This window comes from Seriola lalandi, unplaced genomic scaffold (assembly GCF_002814215.2).
Source record: "Seriola lalandi dorsalis isolate HSWRI2012SDOR001 ecotype SW California unplaced genomic scaffold, Sedor1 jcf7180002054574, whole genome shotgun sequence".
In the NCBI taxonomy this organism is placed as follows: Eukaryota; Metazoa; Chordata; class Actinopteri; order Carangiformes; family Carangidae; genus Seriola; species Seriola lalandi.
In genome coordinates, this window is record NW_019525127.1 from 1,514,717 (window position 1) to 1,539,341 (window position 24,625).

General features: G+C 42.4%; 1 protein-coding gene across 4 annotated transcripts in view; it reads right to left on the bottom strand.

The window, feature by feature from the left end:
• Positions 1–2,496: 2,496 nt before the first annotated feature.
• The window catches only part of fat1a (FAT atypical cadherin 1a), a 74,374-nt gene continuing 52,245 nt past the window's right edge, over positions 2,497–24,625 (bottom strand). For 2 of the 4 annotated variants that reach the window (XM_087176940.1, XM_023417454.2), the window contains exons 12-29: positions 24,419–24,572; positions 22,852–23,085; positions 19,309–19,695; positions 18,446–18,660; positions 16,763–16,900; positions 16,390–16,533; positions 14,693–14,890; positions 13,387–13,992; positions 12,099–12,321; positions 11,869–12,000; positions 11,610–11,767; positions 10,186–10,654; positions 9,464–9,617; positions 8,913–9,023; positions 8,135–8,778; positions 7,068–7,205; positions 5,159–5,194; positions 2,497–4,124 (exon numbers count right to left, since the gene is read on the bottom strand). In XM_087176940.1, the coding sequence (XP_087033066.1) occupies positions 3,445–4,124; positions 5,159–5,194; positions 7,068–7,205; positions 8,135–8,778; positions 8,913–9,023; positions 9,464–9,617; positions 10,186–10,654; positions 11,610–11,767; positions 11,869–12,000; positions 12,099–12,321; positions 13,387–13,992; positions 14,693–14,890; positions 16,390–16,533; positions 16,763–16,900; positions 18,446–18,660; positions 19,309–19,695; positions 22,852–23,085; positions 24,419–24,572 (4,821 nt within the window). In that variant the 3' untranslated portion in view covers positions 2,497–3,444. Of the gene's footprint in view, positions 4,125–5,158; positions 5,195–5,621; positions 5,682–7,067; positions 7,206–8,134; positions 8,779–8,912; positions 9,024–9,463; positions 9,618–10,185; positions 10,655–11,609; positions 11,768–11,868; positions 12,001–12,098; positions 12,322–13,386; positions 13,993–14,692; positions 14,891–16,389; positions 16,534–16,762; positions 16,901–18,445; positions 18,661–19,308; positions 19,696–22,851; positions 23,086–24,418; positions 24,573–24,625 lie in introns of all 4 variants that reach the window. The other 2 variants (XM_087176941.1, XM_023417455.2) reach the window with 2 other exon arrangements.

A 24,625-nucleotide genomic window follows, 5' to 3' on the forward strand; every position in this document is an offset into this window, starting at 1 on the left:
ACTTTCAGTGTGAACTTTTTTTACATTTTTTTTCCAGAGCATGCATTGCATATATATAAGATATATGGGACATTTTAGTTAATATTACAAATGTGACCATCTGGCTTCAAACGTCAAAGAGAGAGAATGTAACTGTTAGACAGAGCTGTGAGGGGGAGATCATGCAGAGTGTGTAATCACTGTGCAGGTTTGCGTACCAACAGATCAGTGAATTGGCTGATTTGTGTTGCTTTATCCAGCCAGAAGGATCTACTGATTGGAATCATTTGATGAAACTTCTCATCTCTCACTGGGTTGTTCTGCTGTCTCGGGTCTCACAAACGTCCCGTCCTCCCTCAGCTTTCATGAGCTGCCATATGCAGCCATCTTGTGGTTGTCATGTTGTACTACAGACTCACAGCCTCCACAGCTGAGAGCTAATAATCACAACATTCGAAGCAGAACACCTCCTTTTCCAACAGAATTGCATTTGTGATTCTATAATATGAATAATGCATTAAAATGTTGGTCTTAATTTATTTAATGGAAAATATAAACACCTGGTGCCATTTCCAGAGTTAATTGGATCCATCAAGCATGACATTAAGCAGCACATGAGTGGTTGCAATTAGTGGTGGTTCGATTACCCACCACTGCTAGAGTTTGGGACCACGATCGTTTCTGCAACCCAGCTGAGAGAGTATTGTCCATTCCCGCTCTGAAACTAATAGGTCTTTGTAAGAGCCGCCTCTCAGGGTGAAAAATGCAGAGGTGCACTCTGATGTTTGAGGACTGACATTATGAGAGATGAGGAAGCCAGAGGAATCCAGTTATTAACAGTGAGTGAGGCAGAAGCATAAAGGAAAAATGGCCTTAACAGCTGCAAATTTGGGAGATTATTAGAAAGTGAGAAATCAGGGATGCTTTAATGACATTTATACCTGCAGATTGATGGCTTATTTCAACGCAAGTAATCCACTAATGAAGGGTCTTTAGTTTCTCACTGTATAATAAACCATCGGTTCTGCAGTTATAAATGTTATAATGGGTTCTTCCACTACAATGATCCATTAAGTCTGCAGCTCTTATCTTATTCAGTTAACTACTGCATGTGTACAATTTGAAATCCCAAAAGACAGCAGAGCCCACTGCCATTTATGTGACTGCACTGTAATCGCATTAAAAATGTACTCCTCATATCATTGGAGAGATCCTCCTAATGAAAAGACACAGCAAGTTGTGCTGCACAACATAAATTGCCACTAACGGTTAATTGGTTATTTGAGCATCAATTCATTAGATAATACAACTATAAAAGCCACTAGTTGCTTAGCTTTCTGAGATTTCATTCAGTGGGGGGACACACTCTGCAGCCCTGTGGTACAGTGGGCTTCACTATTGTGCAGACAGGCAGTTATGACTCATTAGAGGGAGGATCAGGAGAGATGTGTCTTGACAGTAGTCAGCCTATAACAGCAGACTGGGATTGACTCTTCTGTCCTGACTGCAGGTCAAAAGGTCACTGTTCCATGAAAGAGCCCGGGAGGAAGAACAGTCAGTCCTGCTTGGAACCACGACCAGGTCATCACAGTGCACAGAGCCAAACAGTGAGAGAACAGACTGACTGTAGTGGTGGTGGACCCGGCCTGGAGGTATCAGGGTCATGTTAGTTTATCAGCCTCATGTGAGACAACGAGGGTTTCTATTGATACAAGCAGCGACAGGGAGTCCGAGGAGGAAGGTGAAATGAAACTGTCAGACTTTAAGGAGGCCTGAAACAAGATGTGCTTGTGACTTTAACTTGTTTTGTTTTTTTAACATGATAGTTTCCGTTTTCTTTCCCTTGAATCCTGAAGCTTCATGATTGTTAATGTCATCTCATTCCAGGCTGCCTGACAGTGTCATATTTTTCTAACCCAACTCCTCATTGAAGTTATGTGATGTTTTATGTGAGTCACATATTAAACTAAAAATTACATTCATTTTACTGAGGCAGCGCTCAATCAGTCTGCCGACAATTTTACTCAAATAGTCAATTAATTGTTTGGTCTATAAAACATCCACTATTTCTATATCTATAAATTGTTGATCCATAAAACAGAGACAGATACACACGACAGTTAACAAAAGCATGTTGTCAACATGTTTACTTACTGTTACACAAGATGCAAACAGTGAATATCAATTCTCTCTCAATTAATCATTCTTGAGATCAAAGTTGAGTAAATGATCAATCCATAATCAAAACTGTAACAGCTTAATTATCTGTTAATCAACTAATTGTTGTATGTGCAGTGCAACGCAAATCTTAGATTAAAGATCCAAGCTGGGAAACACTACAGCAATCCAAACATTTAAAAAAAAAAGCCACCTGTTTAAAAGTTTGTATTAAAATTTCTGCCTTACATTATTACAAGTTTTATTTTCAATACCAGCCACAGCAGCAGTATTTTAACAACTTATTGGTTCTATTAATAAACAGGCTTTGGAAATAAATGCACTCGGAGACGGTAGAAATATTTTTTAGGAATAATTTATTGCCAGTAGGAAAGCGTGAGCTTGTGGCAGTATTCAATAAAAACCTTAACAAGACCATAGCATTGCTCACACACACATAGACACATGAAAAAGTCACGTGTCCATGGATAACTCTGCACTATAAATATATTGGGTCCCATTTTCTTGGTGGAAAAATAAAGAGGTTCCAAAGTCAAAATTTACAAACAAACAAATTAAAAAAAAAAAAAAAACAACAACACAAGAATATGCAGTCGTTCACTGAAGACCCTTTTTGAAATGAGCAGGAGACAATAAACTTTACGAGTACACTGTGCGGGAAAGCCACGCTCTTCTCTCTTTTTTTTTGACACTTGTTTTTTTCGTGAATGTAAGCACAGTAAGGCTGATAATGTCACACCATTTAACTCTTTTTTGAAAATAAAAGCATAGAATATCTACAAAACCTAGTAAACTTTGAAATCAAAACTGTACATTTAAATTTACATTGAAAATGAGGACTTGTATAAAAACATTTTGCTTGATTTTTTTTTATAGAAACAAAGATATTGTGGTGAAATACTCTTTTTTTTTCATGACGTTTTTCCTGTTGTACATTGAAATGTTGATCCTTCAGACAATCCACTTCCTGTGTGAGATGACAGTTACTTAAAGCAATGGCACCGCCAACTCAGAGGGGCAGGAGTTGGACTGAGCAGACGCAAAGATGCTACAGAGTCTCTCCCATAACTTCTTCAGATCTTCTCAGCCGATTGGCCTTCACAACCAGTCTCAACAACCCCTGTGTTTTGACTCATAGTGTGTGTACATGTATGTATATGTTTGTGTGTGTGTGTGTGTGTTGTTGTGTTTTGTGTTTCCACAAACTGTGTGTTTAGTGTGGGTGGTGTGTGAGGGGCAAACGTAAGGTGTAGCTGTGGGTTCAGGCACTTTTGTTTGGATCCAGTGTCAGACTTCAGTGTGCTGTTGGGAGTCCAGCGCCGGGATGGACAGCCGCTCAAAGTGGCCCTCGTCGCCGCTTTCGTAGTCGCTTATCATCACCTCGGACTCCTCGCAGCACGCCGACATGTCCGAGCAAGAGGCTGTGGACGTGTACAGAGACATGGACATGTTGTCCAGAGCTGAGGAGTCAAAGTCCCGACTACAACCTAAAGGGAAGCCCCCTCTGTAGCCACTGGTGCCCAAGGTAGAAGCTGGGGTGGTGTTGGCTGAGGTGGAAGTAGCCCCTTGGCCCTCTGTGTCACCCCCGTCGCTTGGGTAGGAGTGCTGCGGCAGGTACTGGTTAAGGCTGTAGAGCTGGGGCAGGGCCGGGCGCTGGCGGACCCCGCCCGAGCCGCCTGTGCCGGCAGCAGACGGGTCCAAGTCTCTGCCCAGCGGCCGCAGCGTGTCACAGCGGTCACTGTACTCGGGCAGAGGTGGCGGCGGCAGGTCGTCATTGGCAGGGAAGTCCTCTGGCGGCGGAGGGAAATCGCTCTCAATGTCGAAGCCGCCGGGATAATAGTCGGTGTCGATGGCATTTGGGTCACTGTACAGAGGGGCAGGCGACTCCACAACCTCATACTGTGGAAACTCCTGGATTCCAGGAAGTTGAACACTTGGCATCCAATCAGATGTGTCCCAGTGATATCCTGTTAGAGAGGAAACCAGCCATTCATTAGTGTTCCTGCACTAAAGCTCAATGCATCACATCTGGTTATTAACATTCACCAAATGCCATCATGTTAAACGTTAAAAACCCCACACCATGCAAAGGGAACACAGTACAACAACGTCACACCAACACGATGACTTGTTCATTAATACACACTTAATTTTGTGAGAGACTTTTTCACAGACAGTGAGATAAAAAAAATTATTCAATCTCCCTGTTTTATTCTCTGCCAAAACTATGAAAATACTTTCTGAGTGTTTCTGTCCTTCCTGTTTAAAACATGGGTATCTCTAGTTGTGTGTTTGGGACATCAGTTGGCTAAAATGGTTCGATCTAACAACAAGGGCGAGGCAGATGTGGGCGAGATCCCACAGTCCTCTACGGCTCTGTATCTCATTACAGCTGCAAATCAATCCCGTCAGTCCTTTAGGATTTCACTTCAATCTCTCTCCTAATTAAACCTGGACTACATATTCTAATTCAGTCGGAAATACGTCACACCACTGATGCTGAAGACTTTCTAACTTTCGTTTCACTGTATGTTTAAGGCAGAGTTCTCCTTCCTTCCACAAATACTAAATATCAGAGTGAATCTTTTGAAAATAGTTACTGTAGATCCTGTGACAAACTCTTAACAGTAGTTACACACACATACACACATACACACACACACATACACATTTACAAACACATATGACTCAGAATATTTCCAGTTAGTTACGGAGCATAACCTTTGATCACATGACACTTGGATTAACATTTTCTCTAATGTTGTCACCACATCAAAGCCATGCATGGGAATGTTTCTGGGGGGTAATAAATAATCTTACAAGGGCATACGTAACACCGTATGAGGCCACTGATGCAGAAAGGTGCTCAAGTGTCGCACCAGCTTTGCCTTAGTGAGGAGGTTTAACCCTTAAGCTTTAGGGGTTAGTGGTTAAGAGTTAAAGGGTGGGATCGGGGGGGAACACCAGTGTACATCAGGCAAACAAAGATGAAAAAAGTCACCTCTTGGGTTCTTGAGATCATGAGCCAAAAAAGACTCTTTATATCAGGCAAGAAGGAGGAGAAAAGAGAGAAAGAACAAGTCACATTAGAACCTGAATGGAAGGAACAATCGGCAAAGAACACAAATGAAATGAGGACAATGTAACACTACAAGACCAAATAATGATGAAGAGAGTGACAGGTTAATTCATGGAAAACAGGTTTGCCATTTTCTTAAACAGACTTCTTGAGGTGTGTAATCAAAAGTTGGCAAAGATCAATACCGAGACTTGTAGGCAACACTTGTGTGCCTGTTTAATTTAGTATTTGCATATCTTAATTAATTAGCAGCTGCATCTGAAAAGGCACACGTCAGGGTTGGATGGGCTTTGTCAGAGTAAGATAATGGCAACTCTACAACCTGCACTTCACATCCCAACACCAAGGACAAAACTACTGGCAGATGGAAGCAATAAAAGAGTACCTTCTCCTTCCACCGTGTCAACAGCAGCGTTGACAAGGTGGATTACTGTCACTATGGAGGCTTGTGTGAGAGGCAAGGGAAGGGAGAGTGGGTGGAAGAGACCTAGCATTAGTACAAATGCTTTTATAATTTCAAAAGAAAGAAAGAAAGAAAAAAAAACATATGGAGAGCATGGTGGGTGGGAGCACAAGCAACACTTCCCATAGATGTTGCCGTCCTTGTTGCTTTTTTTTTTTTTTGGCTTTTCTGTGTCGCCAACGAATGTTGGGGGGGTTTCATGGCTGGGCACAAGACAATGGGGGTAGGCGACACAGTATGGGGGAGGGTCTGGTTTTGTTTGTGCAAGATAACACACAACAACAACAACAACCATAACAACAACAACATACTGAATGCTACGGGGTGCCATTGACAGTACAGATGGAAGAATCAGTGAAATTCCCTGGAGATATAAACGCATTTCCAACCCTAAACACAGAGAAGAGCCTCTGTATGTGTGTGTGTGTGTGTGTCTGGGAGACAAACTGAGGAAATAGAATTACTTCCTCACAACACATTTCATTTCTTAATCGTTTTAGGATTCGTTCTCATTTTTCGAGGGTGTAGATGCAGGTTTTGATGACTTATGAGCAGCACAATCCCCCAACATGATATCCCAGTGATGACACAGGGTAATAAGTATGAAATGAAGAGGAGCTGGGAGAACATAACATATGCGTATATACCCGTGTGATATGTTCCTTGATGTTTGCTTTAAACATCCGCTTGTGGCTATGTTTTGAAGAAAAAGAACAGACAGACACAAAAGAAAAGAAAGAAAAAAGAACATGCTTGTAAATAAATAAAAAAAAGGAATATGCAGATGTGATTTTCAAACAGAACATAACTGCTGTCTAAGTAAGTCATCAAACTCCTTTTGTTGAAGCTGAGCTCAGGTAAACTGAGACCGGCTGAATTGAAAACAGGGTCAGAATGCTTTTTCATTTATATATATATATATATATATATATATATAATCCCAGGAGAATTACACAGCACAAGTTTTTGTGATTGCTTCCGTCTGTACCGGTAGTGATTGAGGACTTACAGGCTGGACCCCCTATTTAAAACCTTGTTCTGGATCTGTGGACTGATTTGATCCATATGGGAGCTGAAGCCCCGCAGCAAAAAGAAAGAGAAAAGATCACATGACCCCAGAGCAACCATTTGGGCTGTCCATTCTGAGCATGCAGAGAAAGAGCGTTAGCACTGAAATCAACAAAGGTAACTGCTGCAAAAATCGTGCAGAAGAAAGAAGAAAAGACAATAACTCATCACAAAGTGCAAAATGACATTTCCTACATGTACATCTACATCTGTAAAGTGCTTTTCAAACTCTGCTGTCTTGTTAGTTTTCCTCCATCTTCACTAGGAGAGATAGATTTTACAAGCTGAATGGCAGCATACCGTTATCATCACAGGACTCTGACTGGAAGGAGCTGAGGGACTGGACCTCAGACATGCTGCCCCTGGTGTTATAGGGGTGACAGGCACTGTCCTCTACAGGCTTCTTGGTCAGGCACGGGTCCAGGTCCACCACTTTAGCTAGTACAGAAAGCACAGTACAGTTTTAGCATAAAACTACATGCGTGAGATATGAAAACATCCTGTGTAGGACATAGGGATATGGTTGAAATCCATTATTAGGTATTAGAGTATAGAAATGTGCGACAAGCTTTGCTACATTTCCATTTTATGGGATATTTCTGCATTTAAACTGTTGAAAGTGAATATAAAACATGCATATTTTTCTAGTTGATTATAATATAATGGTCTGGTTCTGGTTTGTTTATAATATCAAATTTATGTAATGAACCATGCCTCATGCAGAACAGTGGAGCACAGTGGAACACACGCAATACCACAATCATTTTCTTTCATAAAGAATTAACTCGGGCAGCACTTTATTTTGAGGGTACATAATTTTTTTTAAACAATTCTCAACAAGTTTCCTGGAAAGAACTGCATAATTTGGAGCCATTTAGACAAAATAAAGGCAAAGTTCTGTTATTTTAATTATTTAAAATAGACTTTAGTTACTTGTGTTGAGCCCATAAGCACTTTCAGACTTACAGGGGAATTTCCCTCAAAGAACTGCCCCATTTAAACCTAAGTAAATATTCATTCATTATTTATTTATTTTTAGAAACTTTTTTGTCCATACACTGTATGCTGAATTGTATGCCTGGCTGTAGAAACGTTTACAGGTTAATTTAGCAAATAATTGAAATGGGAAGTGTACCAATTTAATACTGTCTCTATTTTCTCTATAATTATTACCAAATGATATCGTGCTTTACAGGAAACCTCAAAGAAAATTATGGGGAATTATAGACCCTTAAAATAAAATGACAAAATCTTATTATTCAAGGATTCAGGAAAGCCAGTGATGATTTTTGAATAATCTTGTCCTACTCCTGCATATGCATAAGTCTTTTAGAGGGTAGGCAATAAGGCACAGGGAAGTTACTTACTGTCATAGTCATAGTCCCAGTTTGGCTTCTGGATGGAGTCGCTGTCTGAGACTGAGTTGGAAGGAGGGGGTGGGGGGAGGTTGGGTGCCACGCTGCACACGGCAACGGTCTTGCGGTGCCCGTGCACAGAGTCTGGGTTGAAGGTGCTGAACTCGGGATGCTCCGGGATGGCTGAGCCCTCGAATGAGTTCCTGTCCAAGTTGTTCCGCGAGTCGCTCGGAATGCTGGGAGTGTAGGAGATGGGCCGCACGGGGACCTGAGGCGGGATGTCGGAGTAGATGTTCTTGTTGAGTTTGGCGTCAAAGTAAGGTCTCTGGAGGAAGGAGTGAGGCACGTTTGAACCTCCGGGATGTTTGTCGTCGTTGTTGGTCTTGGACTTGCTGCGACACGCCTTCTTGCGGACGATGATGAAGAGGAGGACCATGATGAAGATGCTGGAGACAAAGACCACAATGCCGATCACCTCCTCCAGGCCGATGTTCCAGGAGGTGGAGATGAATTCATTGCGAACCTCTGCACGGAGTTCACACATCTGCCCGCTGAAGCCCAGCGAGCAGTTACACTTGTAGGAGCCGTACGTGTTCTGGCACTGGCCTCCGTTGGCACAGGGGTTCTTGATGCATTCATCAACATCACTCAGGCACCTGGACAATACATGGGAATGAGGTGAGAGTATATCACACACCACTGTTGCAAGAGAACAGACTTGTCAGGTTGGAAACATCATTAAATCATTAAGTGAGTTCAGTTCAATAATTTGAACTCAAAATGTACACACCTGTCTCCCTGGAAACCTGTTTCACACTCACACACTGGACCATCCAGACTGTCAATACACTTTCCACTGTTCTTACAGGGGTTGTCTCTGCAGTACGGCCCCAACTGGCACCTGAATTCAAAACAAGATTTCATGAGGATCCCAAAGAATCTCCAACTGCTGAGCTGTGTTCTTCATTGTGAAAGATTTGTATTCAGGAGTGAACTTGTGGAAAAGCGTATGTTGTATGTTGCTGTAGGATACATCACTGTGCAAATGAGCGAAGACATGATTACATAAATTACAGGTCAGCGAGTCCCTCAGACTTGAGAAATGCTGCTCAGGTTTCGACCTCAAATATAATCATTACTATTCAACATTAAATCTTACTAGTAAGTATTCATGTCAATATTAAATTAAAATGACTGCTATAGAGCATACTTTTAATTTTACCATTATCTACCTCTATCATGTCATTATTATAACAACCATAGACACGTGTGCAAAATCCCTCTATCTGTCACATCCAATGCTGAAGGTTTGTAGACAATGTTCAGAAAAAGTTGTGATACCTCTGTCCTGAGTACTGCCCTCTGCACTGGCAGTAGAAGTCCTCTGCACGAGGGACACAGGTGCCTCCGTACAGGCAGGGGTTGGAGGCACAAGGGCTTATGCCAATCTCACAGTGGGTGCCCATGAAAGAGGCAGGACACTTACAGAAGTAGCCTGTGGTATGAAGAAGACAAAGAAGAAGAAAAAGGCAAAGTGAAAACACTGTTTCTGAAGTGCTATACAAATCTCAAACAAAAGCCAGTTAGGAAAGAAAAAGCTGTGGCTGTGTCAGAAATGTCAACAGCACAATAACTCAGCCATTATGTGCTAACCACAGTGTTGTTTGGCCTTTTTCTTGTAATTAATCTGATGTTATTGAAATTCAACACATCCTGCAGATGTTTTGGAGATGGTGAGGGATTATGGGTTTTAATGTGAAAGAGATGCAGAAGTGTTGAGTTTGTGTTAACAGCAAAGAGCACAGGGACACAGAAGGGAACACGTGTTCTTCATATTAATTAGCTTGCCTCTAGTTGTTCATCTTCAGCAGACTTTATGCTACCCCTTGTTGCAAGTAACAGAAAAGTAAAGCTCCTCTTAATCTCCTCCAGACATAAGAAAATGTAGGAGTACTCAAGCAGTGTGGTATACAAAAAAAAAAAAAGGAGAACTGGAAATTCAAATGAAGCGGCTTCAGAGGAAATGTGAGTGAGTGCAATGAGCTGAGCAGGACATTATGTACCTCCATTAGGCAGCGAGGTGCAGCTGCCTCCATTGGTGCAAGGGTTGCTGGAACAACTCTCAGCAGGTGCGAGGGCACAGCCCGGAGCCACGTCCACGATGTCCTCCAGCACAGCGTGGGCTCGGTGAGCTTTGGTGTTGAGAGGCAGCTCCTGGCCATTCAGGGCGATGGCCTCCATGCAGCCGCGGAGCCCGTTGGTGACAGGCAGGCTGCGTCCGAGGCGAGAGGAGGCATGCTGGCGTACGTGACCGCCAAAGTAAATACTGTTGTCAAGGTTGAGGGTACGCAGGGTGCCTGGCGCAGTGCCTGAGGCGGCGTGCACTCGGTCCAACACCAGCTTCGCATAGTTACCGTCTACCTCGAGCGAGACAGTGTGCCACTCCCCGTCGTTAACCTGCGCGCTGTGGACTGACACGAGGCCGGGGCCGCTGCCACAGTCGAACTTGTACTGCAGGCGGCCGTTCACAATCTGTTGCAGGGGCAGAAAATACAGCGTTAGAACATGGTGAACGGACTCGCACTTATATAGTACTTTTCTAGTCTTACTGACCACTCAAAGCGCTTTACAATACTTGCCACATTCAGCCATTCATTCACACACTCGTACAGGAGGAGCCGGGGATCGAACCACCGACCTTCTAATGAGTGGACGACCCGCTCTACCTCCTGAGCCGCAGCCGCCCCTGAACACTCAGTGTATATCAGACTTCATTAACACAACATTAAAACTTGTAATCAAATCAAGTCGCTGTTAGAAATCAATGTATAACGCTGTCTGAGATCACTCCCTGTCAGAGAATACGCCTGATTATTTTCCTTTAAGGGAGAAAAACAGCTTTGTACAACAATACAACTTTGCTTCATGCCTCTAAAACAAACATAGGAACTGTAGATATTAAAAGCCTTACATGGCAGTCTGATAAACAATAAGTGCCTGCCTGCTGGCCAGTCAGGTTTTAGGCTAAAGTCTGGCGTGCAGACTGCTGTTCCAGACAGACTCTAAAAGGAATGTGTGGAAAACTGCTTTCTGTTTCCCTCCCAGTACTAAAATAGCTCTTGTGTGTGAGTTTGTCAACCCACCACCACATTCCCATCGTCCCTCATGTGAAAGGAGTTTTTAAAAAATGGCTTCTTTTTTGGCTTGAACCCTTCAGCATAGTTAGCTGGTGGGATGGTCCCAAAGGAAGGCGGGTAGGTTGTGTGTTTTATTAAGCCCTTCTGATATGGAAATGCTTGGGTGGTAATACAGAGATGGGCTAAGAAATGTAGAGAGGTCGTCAGTCTAGACTTAATTATGATAAGCAAGGTCATCGTGTCAGTTTTAAAGAGGCTGGAGGAATAAATGTAGGATTACGGCTGGTTTAGACACACACGCACACACACACACAAACACACACACACTCACACACACACAACACACACACCTCGAGGATGCTGTAGTCCGTTCCTTTAGCATACATGACAGTAGCGTGGCTGGAGAATGTCCTGAGCCTCAGAGACAGTTTCATCAGCTCCTTGTTTTCATTCTCCATCAGATGATATTTCACGTAGCCACTGCCGCTGAATGTCAGCGAGTGGCCATCTATGAGGTGACAGACATTTATTTAAAAAAAAAAAAAAAAAGAAGAAAAAGCAAAGGACAAAGATATCTTGGGACACGGATAAAGAGGGGGGTGGTCTTACCAGAGCATTTGCCCTTCTTGCCCTCTGGACACACACAGCTGTATATGTTCTCTCTCGGATCCGCCTCACACTCCATCCCCTCAGGACAGGGACTGCTCTCACACAGGTTGTTCAGCATGGGACACCTGCCTCCTATGTACCAAAATACATCCACTCAGAACGTGAGTTCTAAGAGACAATAAATGTGTGAATAAATATGTGTGTGTGAATATGAGGTGTGATCAGCGTACCGTCACACTGGCAGGTAGCAGTTCTCTGGTGGCGCGGTGTAACGAAGCTGATGCGAGCCGTGCTGTAAGTGGACATGGCGGTTTTATCCAGGGAGATGACCTCGTCGCAGAAGCGCAGTGGGCAGTCCAGCCCGGCGCACAGCTTCTGCACCACCCGTATGATCCGGACCCCCGTCATCTCCTCAATGACCGCTGCAGAGGAGTTCAGCTTACGGAAGACAACCTGAGGATGAAGAGCAAAAGACTCAGTAAAGAGGAGCCGTGCTGAGATAAGTACTTAATCAATAGAAAATTCATCCACAGTAATGTTGATTATTGATTAATGACAGTCATTTATAAAGCAAAAACACCTAATATTCAAGGATAAGCTGAAACAGTTGACTGATCAGTCAATTGGCCGTAAACGAATCTGAAACTGCTTTGATAATTGATTAATCATTTCACATATTTTTCACAGAAGTGATAATTAAGTTTACTGCACTCCAGGAAGTCGGATCATAAACTTTCTCTGTCACATCATCAGGTAAAAAAGTCATTTTTCAAGCTAAAATATCAAACATTTGCCGGTTGTACTTTTCACATGTGAAGATTTGATGCTTTTATTTGGCATGTATGACGGTCAATTTAATATTTTGGGGTATTGGATAAATAATAAGATAAAGCGTGGGATGAGAAGATGTCATCATGAATTCTGTGATGAACATTTTTCACAATTTCCTGACATTTTATAGTCAAAAGCTTTTTTCGCTGTTGTATATCAAATATCTGTGGACTTTAGACTGATGGTGGGAAAGAAACCAAGCAAAACGAGTTTGCCATGTTTTCAGTATTTTCTGACATTACAGACTAAATGATTAATTGATTAGTCAGAAAAATTATCTGCAGATTAATCAATAATGAAAATAACACTTAGTTACAACCTTAAATGTAATCATAACATGTTCATTGATTCATCGACTACTTGCCCGACAGAAAGTTATTCAGCTGTTTTAGTGATTTTACAAACAAAAACGCCAAACAATCTGTAGTTCCAGGTTTTCAAAATGGAGATTTTCAGTTTTTCTCTCTTTCAATTTATTATAAACGGAATATTTTTGAGTTTTTGAACTGTTTGCTGAACAAAATAATTAAATGCATTACCTTGGGCCTCATGTTATATAGACTAAAAAATGAATTGATTGATGGTCGTTGCGGCCCAAATCATCCCCAGTCCCAAACCAAGCACCGTCAACTATAAATAAACAAGTAATTATCTAGACACATAAAAGCTAATTCTGCTTGATCTTACCTCCTGTGACTGGTAAGGGCTTCCAGATCTCTCTAGAGTCAGCAGCACGTCCAGATCTCCTTGCTCAGAAGGCTGCAGACTCACTAACTGCACCTCACTCCTCCTCACCCCAGCGATGTTCCTCAGTGCCCGCTGGAAGTTGCGCCAGTAGTCCCCGATAAACTCCTCCGGAGCGATATTTGCGAAGCGTACGGCGACAGAGTTGTCCAGGGCCTGACGAGCTGCTTGTCGAACATGCACGGTGACATCGGCGGCTGTGGTGAAGCGCCCGTCGGTCACCGTCACATTGAGTGGGTAGTGACCCACGTCAAGAGGCCGCAGGGCGATAACTTTACCATCGGAGGCGGAGACTGAAAACAAGGCACCGCCCTCATCTGCGGACGAGGAGTAGGAGGTGGATGAAGGGGCGAGGCTGTAGGTGAGGGTGTCGTAGATGTCTTGGTCAGTGGCGTGGATCTTGCCCAGGACACCTCCGGGGTATTCATCGCCAGCGGTGGAGATGAAAATGTCCAGAGGAAGAATGGCAGGGGGGTAGACGCTCTCCTCGATTATACGCACACTGATGAAGGCGGTGGAGAAGAGCGGAGGTTTGCCGCTGTCTGACACCTAATGTGAGAGAGGAGAAGGGAGATACATCCAAGTTTTTATCTGCAAGAATTATTTTTCCGACAGCAGAGGGCAATCAAGCTCTTCCACTGCTGACATACATACTGTCGGCACATTAGGTATTAAAGCCATCATAACATATACAGATCGTGCACTTTAACATTCACACTGACACATGGACGTTCACCGGTTCTGCAAGAAAAACAAAAAAACTATAACTCAAGCATGAGTGTGCATCTTGTGTGTAACGAGACTTCACACTTAGATCTCATATTCCATCTGCCCACTCTTTTTTTTTCCCCTTTGTTCTTTCCTCTAAGGTGACACATCAACAGCCAGCAACACACATAATCGTACCATAACAAACTTAAAGCAAATGTCTTTTATTTATGCTTCTAATATGAGATGCACTCTGATGCAGCAGCTTTATTATACTGCCTATTTCAATTCAGTCTTTTCATGCTGTTGTTTGCAAAGGCTAAATTTCAAATTACATTTAGCGGGATTAAAAGATGGAGACGCAGAGACAAACTCTGAATAGTTTGAGAGGAAAAAGAGGAAGAGATAGCAAGTGAGTGAGGATGGCAGAAAAGGTACAGAGAGGGAAAAGAGGAAAGACAAATACATCAGGTTGCTGTGGCTTGATGGTTAAATCAATACAACCTCTCAACTCTGGTTTCTCCTCACTGCTGTGACTCACCTGTGCTTGAAGTAGGTAGTGTTCTTTACTTCTCCTGTTCAGCGCCCCCATGGCTACTAGAGCTCCCTGCTGATTGATGTGGAAAGCGTCGCCCTCGTTCCCATCCATGATGGCAAAGGTGAAAGGTGGGCCGTTGTGGGAGGCGTCCCGATCGGTTACGGTGAGCTGAAGAACACTTGTGCCTTTCGGTCGATTCTCCTGTGGGATACAAGAGGGGAGAGTTTAATATTTGTGGTGAGAGGAGGCGGTCGTCGTGAAGCTGTTCAGTTCTGTCCTGTATTACTGCAAATGTTTTTTTCAGAAGTGAGGATATGCACCCACAGAACACTGCTGATGTGGGAGAAATGTGTTGCAACAGTGACTGTCTGAAACTGTCTTCATTGAAGATCTGCTGGGACCATATTCTTTCCAGCCAAAAAAAGTGAAACTCTTCAGCAGCAGGTGGAAATGTTGGTGTGTCGTGTATGTTTTGCAAACATTCATGGTCTTTAGAGGAGAAATCCTATTCACTTTCAATCCTTCATTCTTCCCCTAGCACCACCTGCAGGTCCAAGTTTGAACTTCCTGAGAAATATCTCAAGGCCTACTGAATGGACTGGCACAAAATCTTATTCAACTCATATTCATGGTTTCCAGATGATGAATCCTAATGACTTTGATGACCCCTGACCTTTCTTCTGGCACCACAGAGTGGTTGACATTTGTGGTTCCGGGTGACATGAATTGGAATAACTCTGGTAATCGTTTTCAACTTTTCATTTAGTCTCACCATCTACGACTTTTGCAGTTGTAAAATCTAGTTTGTGTCAATTCATATTATGTTCTCTGATTGGTACTGGTGTTTGCTTCATGCCCTTGTCTAACAGCTGGTCCACGATGCTGCGAATAGGCTTGTGATGAGTAACAGTCAAAGGGACCGTCAGTTTCACAGTTAAGTCCTTGTCTCTTCTTTTCTGTGCATGAATGAGCTTCAGATGTGTCCCCGCTGTTGACTCTTTCAAGTCATGACTCAAAGCTCTCCTGATATTCCTGGTGATGTGTACAGTATGTGTGGGCCCTGTGCGTGTGTGTGTGTGTGTGTGTTTTCCCGTTCTGTTTTAGTGTGATTTTGTGCTTCACTTTGATCAAAGTTCCACAGTGAGTAAAGTAAAACCAGTCAGGATTTTTTTTTGCAGGGGCAGAGCAATCTTTTATCGTGAGGTGCTTGAGCTGTGTCTTCTCAGAGTATCTCATAAATTACTTTTTCAGTTTTCTAAACAGACAGGAAAATTGGAAACAGATCACCTTCCCTCTTACCTTTGGGATCATTATTTGTTCCTATTTTTTTTTTATTTCCCAAGCAAGGATACAAGTGCATCTCCTTTCATTTTTCTCAACTTTACACGTTTTCCCTGTACTAGAGTCAACCATTCATTATCAGCTTCAAATTTTCTGATAAATATTTTATCTGCATTCTTATACTTAAGATGCAGCCTATGTCTTTCAGTTTCTCCCTCTTCCTTACCTCTGTTACTGCTCCATCCTCCAACCTGCTTCTTGACATTCTAGTCGCACAGTCTCCCATTATTCCTCCCTGTTAATCCCTCTCTCTGTGTCCACTGCAACCCTCTCCCCCCTGCACCTCCCCCACTCTTTCCTCCTTTCATTCCACCTCATTTTCATGTCCTCCACACTGATCCATTCCCCCCCCCCCTCACCTGGATGATGAGGCTGTAGTTGGACTGGGAGAAAAGTGGCGGGTTGTCATTGACGTCTGAGATGTCGATGTTGATCATGGTGCTGCTTGAAAGAGGGGGCACCCCATTGTCTGAGGCTACCACCGTCAGAGTGTACCCTGAAGTCTGAGAGAGAGAGAGAGAGAGAGAGAGAGAGAGAGAGAGAGAGAGGGAGAGAATTACCATACATATGCAAAGCTGCTTTTCTAAGCAATAATGCAGTGGAGTTCGGTAAACAAGCTTTCCTATTAGGCTTGACATGACTCTGATTGGATTTCTGCATAGAGTGCAATTAGTTCCTCAGTGGATTAAAGTCTATGTGTACAGTCAGCATTGTATCTGCTGTTTCTCTTACTCTCTCTCTGTCCAGCTGGCGAGCAACTTTCAGTTCTCCTCTGACCGGATCGATGGTGAAGGGGCTGCCTTGGTTCCCGTCCACGATGGAGAAGCGTACGCGATCATAGGAAGGCCCATCAAGATCCTCAGCCATAACCTTTAAATCAATTAAACAATCAAATCAATGATCAATCAACAATCTTTGATAAGGCCTTTAACCCACAATTGAATGCCTTTGCCTGTATAGCTTATGTTAGCTTATATGTTTCAAGCTCTAAAAACCTATTTTCTCAATCAGCTTCTTCCTATGAGTGATGGGGTTTTACATGAACACACAATTATCTGCCACATTTACACCAAATCTGGTTATTTTACAGGAGGATTTCTATATTTATGTTGGTGTCTTTACTAGTTTCCAGTGGGCGGGATTCATTGGAAAAATGTGATGTCATATACCTCCATGCACCAATCAGGATTTAGCAACATTTGAATTAAAGTCTGATGACTGTTAGTGAGTTTTCACAATCCTAGTGAAGCAAATTAAACAGATTTTTGAGTGTTGAACTCTTAATAAATAAAAAATAAAGACATTTTTAATTAACTTAATCTTTGATTGTTGTTTAATTATGCATATGTATTTTTTGAGAAATGCAAGAGTTTTAAAGCACCACTGTAAAGCTGAAACCACCAATGGATTAATCGTTTAATCTTACTTTAATCAACAGAAAATTCATTGGCAACTATTCTGATAATCATTGTTATTTTTTGAGTGAATTTCTGAACAAAAGGGCAAAAAATGTAAAAGTTTTTCCAGTGTCTCAGACTTTTTCCTTCCCCTTGGACTCGGAGATTTTTCTCAGAATCTCAGAGTTGAGATTTTTTAATGAAACAACTCATTCATAGAGAAAATAATCAGATGATTGACAAACATCAAAATAATCGTTAATTGCAACCTTACTGTGGCAACGTCATACAGATACGTATGACCTTTTCCTTCCACACTCCTCCATCAAACACAATCACGCACACACACATACACACACACAGAAACACACACGATCTTAAAACCCACCAACCGTCACATATTGAAAGGAATCCCCAGGGAAATCAGCAGACAGTGAAGATTTACAACTATGAGACAATGGTGGGTATTAAAATCTAATTTCATGATCGATAATTTATATTCAGGTACATTAGACACAGATAAATGGCCGTAAGCATCAGTCTTTTATGGGGTAGGAGGAGAGGTGAGGTAGACAGGAATAGATGGAGTGAAAATTTTACATGCAAAAGGTAGAAAGCGCCTTATCTTGCATAGAGGCTTAATGAGTCAAATGCCTTTTAATTAAACTGTTTGAGCATGTGTGTCAGATAATGCTCGAGAACAGGGGTGCAGTGAGCATGAAGAGCATTGGTCCTAATTTAGCTGTGCCACCAGATGGTGATTTGCCACAGGTGCAGATACGTGATAGTGTGTTCAGTGAGTAATGGACAGAGAGGAGAAAACCTGTGAGGGAGTAGACAAACGACTGAGTGAGAAAGCAAACGAACCAACAGATTTAGCTGGGTGGAGAGAGAGTGAGGTGAGAGAGAGAGAGAGATGAAACATGTCTCTCACCCTGGATGCACTTTTATATTAATTATGGGTTATTTCTCCACAACAAGCACCTACTGTATGCAAACATAGTACGTATTTTCTTACCGCCATCACAGTTTTTCCCAGCTCCGTGTCCTCGCTGACAACAGCTGTGTACACATCCTGGCTGAAGACAGGTCTGTTGTCATTGACATCAGTCAGGTTGATGTTCACAGTGGCCATGTCGCTGAGCGGCGGTGAGCCACCATCTGTAGCCTCTATGGTGATGTAGTATTCATGGGAGACCTCATAGTCCAATGGCTCAATCACAAAGATGTCACCTGAGGACACGGAGACAGGAGAAAAGGCAGGAAGTTAGAGAGTGTGTTGGTGTCACATTATGAAAATTCTTACTGAGCACCATAATGATACAACAACATATACATAAAGAACACAACGTATTATGTCCACTCCTGTCATTACTTTAGTCAACTGGTTTATATTTCTACATGCAAACATTTTCAGATGAAATGCAACACAAACCACAAGTCAAATCCGTCACTAGCTCTCATTTGAAATTCAAAAGTTTGACCTGGCTCAGCTCCTTTAACTTGCATTAGTGCTTGCAGCTGGACAACAGAACAATACCCTATCCTTTTTCTTTGGTGCTGCGCTGCAGTTTTCCAGTCTCAAACAAAACAGGGTGCTGCTTTTGAAAGTTCTGAGTGAGTTTTATTTGTTTGTTTGCAAATGTCCACAAACAGGCTGAAGTGTCAGAGATACTGCCATTTTTGTCCACATCAGCTGCCAACAACGTAATGGTATGGGCGACGTCGCTCTAGATATCTAATCCTGTGGTCATGATATGTTCTCCTATCATGTTTGAATTTGTTAAATTCATTAAAATTAAATTTAAGTTTTTAGAATTCATTATCAAATTTAATTGTACAGGAAGTAGTACAGTACATCTATTTCATGCTACCACATACCTGTACGTGGGTCCACACTGAACATGCCGTGCTCATTCCCGCTGATGATGCTGTAAGAGATCTCTCCGTTAGCCTCTGTGTCCCGGCTGGCGGCCTGCACTCTGAGCACCTGTGTGCCCACCGCCACGTCCTCGGACACGGTGGCTGTGTATTCACGGTGCTCAAACACTGGTGGGTTGTCGTTGATGTCCAGGACAGAGATCACCACCTGGCACAGCGAGGAGAGACGCGGCGAACCCTGGTCGCTGGCACGGGCTTTCAGCTCATACACTGACTGCACCTCACGGTCCAGGGGACGCTCCAGGCTTATTACACCAGTGTGCTCGTCAATAGAGAAATATCCATCAGCGGAATTGACTAACGAGTAGAGGATGTCACTATTGAGACCTGGAATGAAAGAAAAAGGACAATTTAGTTTTTTTTTTTTTTTTTTATTGTGCAACATGGATCTTTTTTTATTGCATTTTGGCAGAGTAGTTATGATATGATACCTCTCAGTTTACAACCTGTCTGAGTGTCTGACCTCTCCTGTTGCTGAACAGACTACCCACATCCAAATAATTAGGCTGCTGAGTGAAGTGTTATCATCACCAATAAGCCTGATGGCCACATCAACAGAAACACTCCTTTAAAACAAGCATATCAATTCTTATATTGACGTATTGATCTGAGACTGATTAAAATCGTCAACCTCTATTCTCATTCCAAAGCATCCATCTTTCACACAGCCTCTGATAAAGCAGGAGCTGTAAACGTCTAATCCGTGCCATCCTCATAACTCATGTCCTCCCACTAGCAAGACGCTCCCAGCAACAAGACAGAGACGGATCACAATAATAATCATAATGCCTTTCTGCAGGTGGCCTCCATTTGAAATATGCTATTATATTCCCATTTATCAGGTAAGTCCCCCCCCACCCACCATCCTCCATGGATCTCATTATCAGGCTGGAGAGACCGTGGGGAGCCCTGCTTATACGCTTTCCAATCACTTTAATCTGGTTTGATCATCCTTGTGACAAATGCTTAATGGTGGAGAAGTGTTAAGAGAATTGTGTTGAATTATGATTGGCTATATTTCTTAGTGCATGCTATTATGATTGTACGCTCACGCCTGAATCATGTAATATTACATCAGAGCTGGAGTGATTAGTCGACTGACAGTCCATTAATTGGCATCTCCTTTGTCATGTATGACAGTAAACTGAATATCTTTGGTAATACATCAACTTGACCTCCTAAACCTTATAATAGGCATTTATGCTATTTTCTAAATAAACAATTCATTGGATTAATAAAGAAAAAAGTAGCAGATTAATTAATAATGAAAATAATCTTTACTTACAGCTCTATATCAAAGAGTGTTGTACATAACATTTATTCAGTGCAGATTAACTGCTGGCTGTTTTCAGACTTTATTTTGTGGACATCTGTAGTTTTAAGACATATTTTTCATTAGCTTCAATTGGATGCCAGACTGTCAAGAACAAGCTTGGCACAGAGAAGTGGACAAAGCAGAAAATGATTTAGTTCCCTTACGATGAAGCAGCATGAAAAATCAAATGAAGCAAAATAACAACAGCAAGGCAGTGCAGAGGGCGAAGGGAAACAGACAGATCCGGGCAGAGTGATAAAGGTCAGAGCAGAATTAAAGAAGGAATGTGTACTCGCATAACTTTAGTTTATCACAGATCAAGGGCACCAGTCTGGGTCTGATTGTCTGTCTGGTTCATAACCATTCCACACTGATAAGTGCTGCCTCTCAGAGATTGTAGCAGCAGGCTGAACTGAGGAGCAGCGATGTGGGTAACTATCAAACGTCTTCCAGCCAAATGGGCAGGCGGATCGCAGAGGGCTGTGGCACACAGCAACTAGTGCCAAGAACGGGTCCACACAGAGACATGGAGAGTCAAATATCGATGCAAGATAAAGCAACTCTTTTCTCTTAGGGAGAGGGTTACATTAGGCTTCGCATTTTGATGGTTGGCTGCAAGACAGTTGACTGGAGCCTGAGTGAACTGGGTCAAAGCTACAACGTCTATTTTTCTTGTACTCTTCGCGTGTCTGTGTGGGACTTGCCAGTTGTGCTTCAAGCCTGCACCTAAATCAAAAAATACTAGACACACACACACACACACACACACAAAAAAAGAACTCTCAATGTGCGATACCCGTGAGTGTGAGACAAATACTAATCAAATCCCCCTCTGCTTCAACTCAGTGTAACTCTAAATAATTATTGCTCCTGGCTAAACTGCAGGGAGCACCTTTTTTCGCCACCCTTTCTTCAAGTACCCTTATCCTTGATATTCAAAATGTGAAGCTTTTTGTGCCAGAAAGCCTCAGGGAAGAAATATCTTAATACCTGCTCTTTCCAATTTTACCATTTAATGTTTCTCTCTGAGGGACCTAATTCTGGCTTTCCTTTCATTATGTCAGGCTGTCAGTCTATCCAAATGAGGGACTGGGAAAAAAGGGGGAAATAGAAAGAGAGGGTGTTGATTGTCTGACAGGAAGGAGGCTGAAATGGTTCTTTAAGCTAGAATGTCCTGCTTCGCTAAACTAAAGCTGTATTCTGGAGCGGAAGGTCCAAACGATTCCTGGATTAAGTCTCAAGGAGTTTAAATGACTGTTAAATCGCTCGGCTTTAAGATCTCAGTCTTACCCACGTGTAAACCTCTCACTGGTTGGCAATGCTTTTCTGAAAGGTGAAGACGCCTGAGATAAATATGAGGCCTGGTGGCTTTGCACCAGGCAAATGGAAAATTGCAATTATCCCTTTTGAGGATTCAGCTTGAAGAGAGAAGAATTTCATTAGAGTGTAATGGAGCTTTTAATTTGAGGGGTTTATCATTCATGAAATTCCACATTTGTTATCCCTCCCTCTTGCCATTTAGTGTAATGCAGTTGCATAATGGGAAGATAATAACCTGGGCATTGTTAGTCAGCACTGAGCCAAAACACATATGCATACAATATACCATGAATCTAAAAAAGCTGCTTTAAAGTATTCTTGAATTATAAGTGCTTGCTATTTTATTGTGACTTTGAGTAATGAACTGGGATGCTGTTAATTGCATTTGAAGAATAATGTACAGGCATTTGTGAGCGTATTGCCTCATAATTAACTTTCTATTGCCTCAGCAGAAACTAAGACTGAATGGAAACCGATTATCCTGAGAGCTCCAAGCGTCTCCAAAGTTTAGCTAAAACATAATTCTGATACTTATTGATTCAGTGCACTGTGGCAGTAACGTTAGAGCAGCTACAAAATATTAAAGTATTCAAAAGAAGAACTCAAATGGAGATAATGACATTAAGACCCATATCATAATGATTACTAATTGTTTGTCTACCTCAAAAACAAAGATTTCCCAGTTATTGTGATGACCAAGCGCTGAACTGAATCCATTATAGTAGGTGCTGTATTCACTTTCTCTACTACACATCAGAAATTAAAATACCAGAATGATTTTTTTGGGGGAGTACAAGGTCGTAGTACAAGGTCGTGAAAAAATTGTGCCTGAGAATAAAGTGCCTCACCACTGTCGATATCGTTTGCCTGCAGTTTCGCCACGTATGTGCCCGTCTCTGTGTTCTCGAAGACTGTAAAGGTGTAGGGATCGGACGAGAACTGCGGAGGGTTGTCGTTGAAATCTTCCACGGTGATGTGGATGTCGGCCTCGCAGTACCGCCCTCCTCCGTCTACTGCCCGCATTTTGAACCTGTGCTCGTCTTGCTCCTCTCGGTCCAGGGGCTGTAAGGTCTTCAGCTCCCCTGGAGGTGAGACAGAACTATTTTGAACAAAATACACAGAGACATGTCCCTTCTACTCCCAGAAGAGTGTAAGAAAATTAATAATAACGAAGCCATTCCCTTGATAGACAAAAATACAATCTGTGCAATTAATCACAAGACTAAGTTTGTGTATAAGAGAACAAAACACTGTAACCCCCTCGTCTACTGTCTACTAACAAATTCAAAAGCATCTAAACAACTAATGGTTTTCAAGACAGAGAAGAGGGGGGAATAAATAAGTAATTGGAAGAGGAGGGAGAGGAAGGCAAAGAGAGTGGGGCGATGAAGGAAAACATCAGTGTTGGCAGCTAAGATCAGCTTGGAATTGCGGCAGCCAACATTACCACAGCCTCTCTGGAAAACTCCAGAGCCTCTTGGCGGTCCTCATCTGCAATAATCCTACTTGTCTGCACCGAGAAAAAAAAAAACATTCCCTCTCCATAACAGTAGCACTGCTGCTAGAGACTTAATACTGAGTGTAGTCAAATGACAGCTGGATGGCATTGTTGCCTTATTGTCTGTCTTGGTGTCAGTCTTTCAGCATATTAAGGCTGAATTTTGCTGTTGCTCAGGGATCTTGTGCAACAGCAGATGTGTTGCATGGCTGTTTAAATCTGCTGGCTTAGTTTGTTTTGTCCTTTAATGATTTTACTTTGCATTTGTTTTAAAAACAGGTTGGTGGTGATTAACTGGCATTGTTTTTTCTCTCCTTTTTCCTTCTTTCTTTTTTCATCCCAGCAACCAGCTGGGGTGTCTCATTTAGAAGGTCTCCCAGAAGACATTATTTGGAGGCAAGTATTGCAGCAATTCAATTGAAGTGTTAGACTCTGTATTTTGGCGCCACTGTGGCTCTTTCAGTTGCCCTGCAGGAGAATATTCTTGGCTATTTTAAAAAATGAATAAGTAAATAACAACTGGGCAAAAGAAAACTTGCTGGCCTTCTTCATGGATGATGATGATTTGCAAACCCACACACAGAGAAACACAAATATAAAAAAGCTGACATTTTGCAGAAGGATCACAATTCCTGAATCTTAAGAACATAGAATGTAAGACTGCTGTCATGCTGAGCTGCCTTTTTCATTTTGTGACTCGAAGCAGAGGGCCGTGAGTGATGAAAGACTTAAACATGAGTTTCCCAAATACTGCTCCCTGAAATTCAGAATAACCTGCAACATAGCTTGAATGAAATCCAACAAAATGAATGAGGACACAGATGGCTTCAGAAAAGACAAATGAATACAATAAAAATTGGGATTTTACACTGACCACAAAACATTGCACTCAAGCCTGTTACCACACAGATACACACCTGTAGCAGAGTCAATGACGAACAATTCTGATCCAACTCCCTGGAGCTCATAAGAGATTTGGGCGTTTGAGCGAATGTCAGCATCTGTGGCAGCGACCTGCAAGATGAGCCTGCCTGCGGGGGAGTCCTCTGGGACGCTCTCGCTGTATAGAGACTGGGGGACGGATAGAGGAAGAGGAAAATGCAAGAGGGAGAGAAATTAAAGTG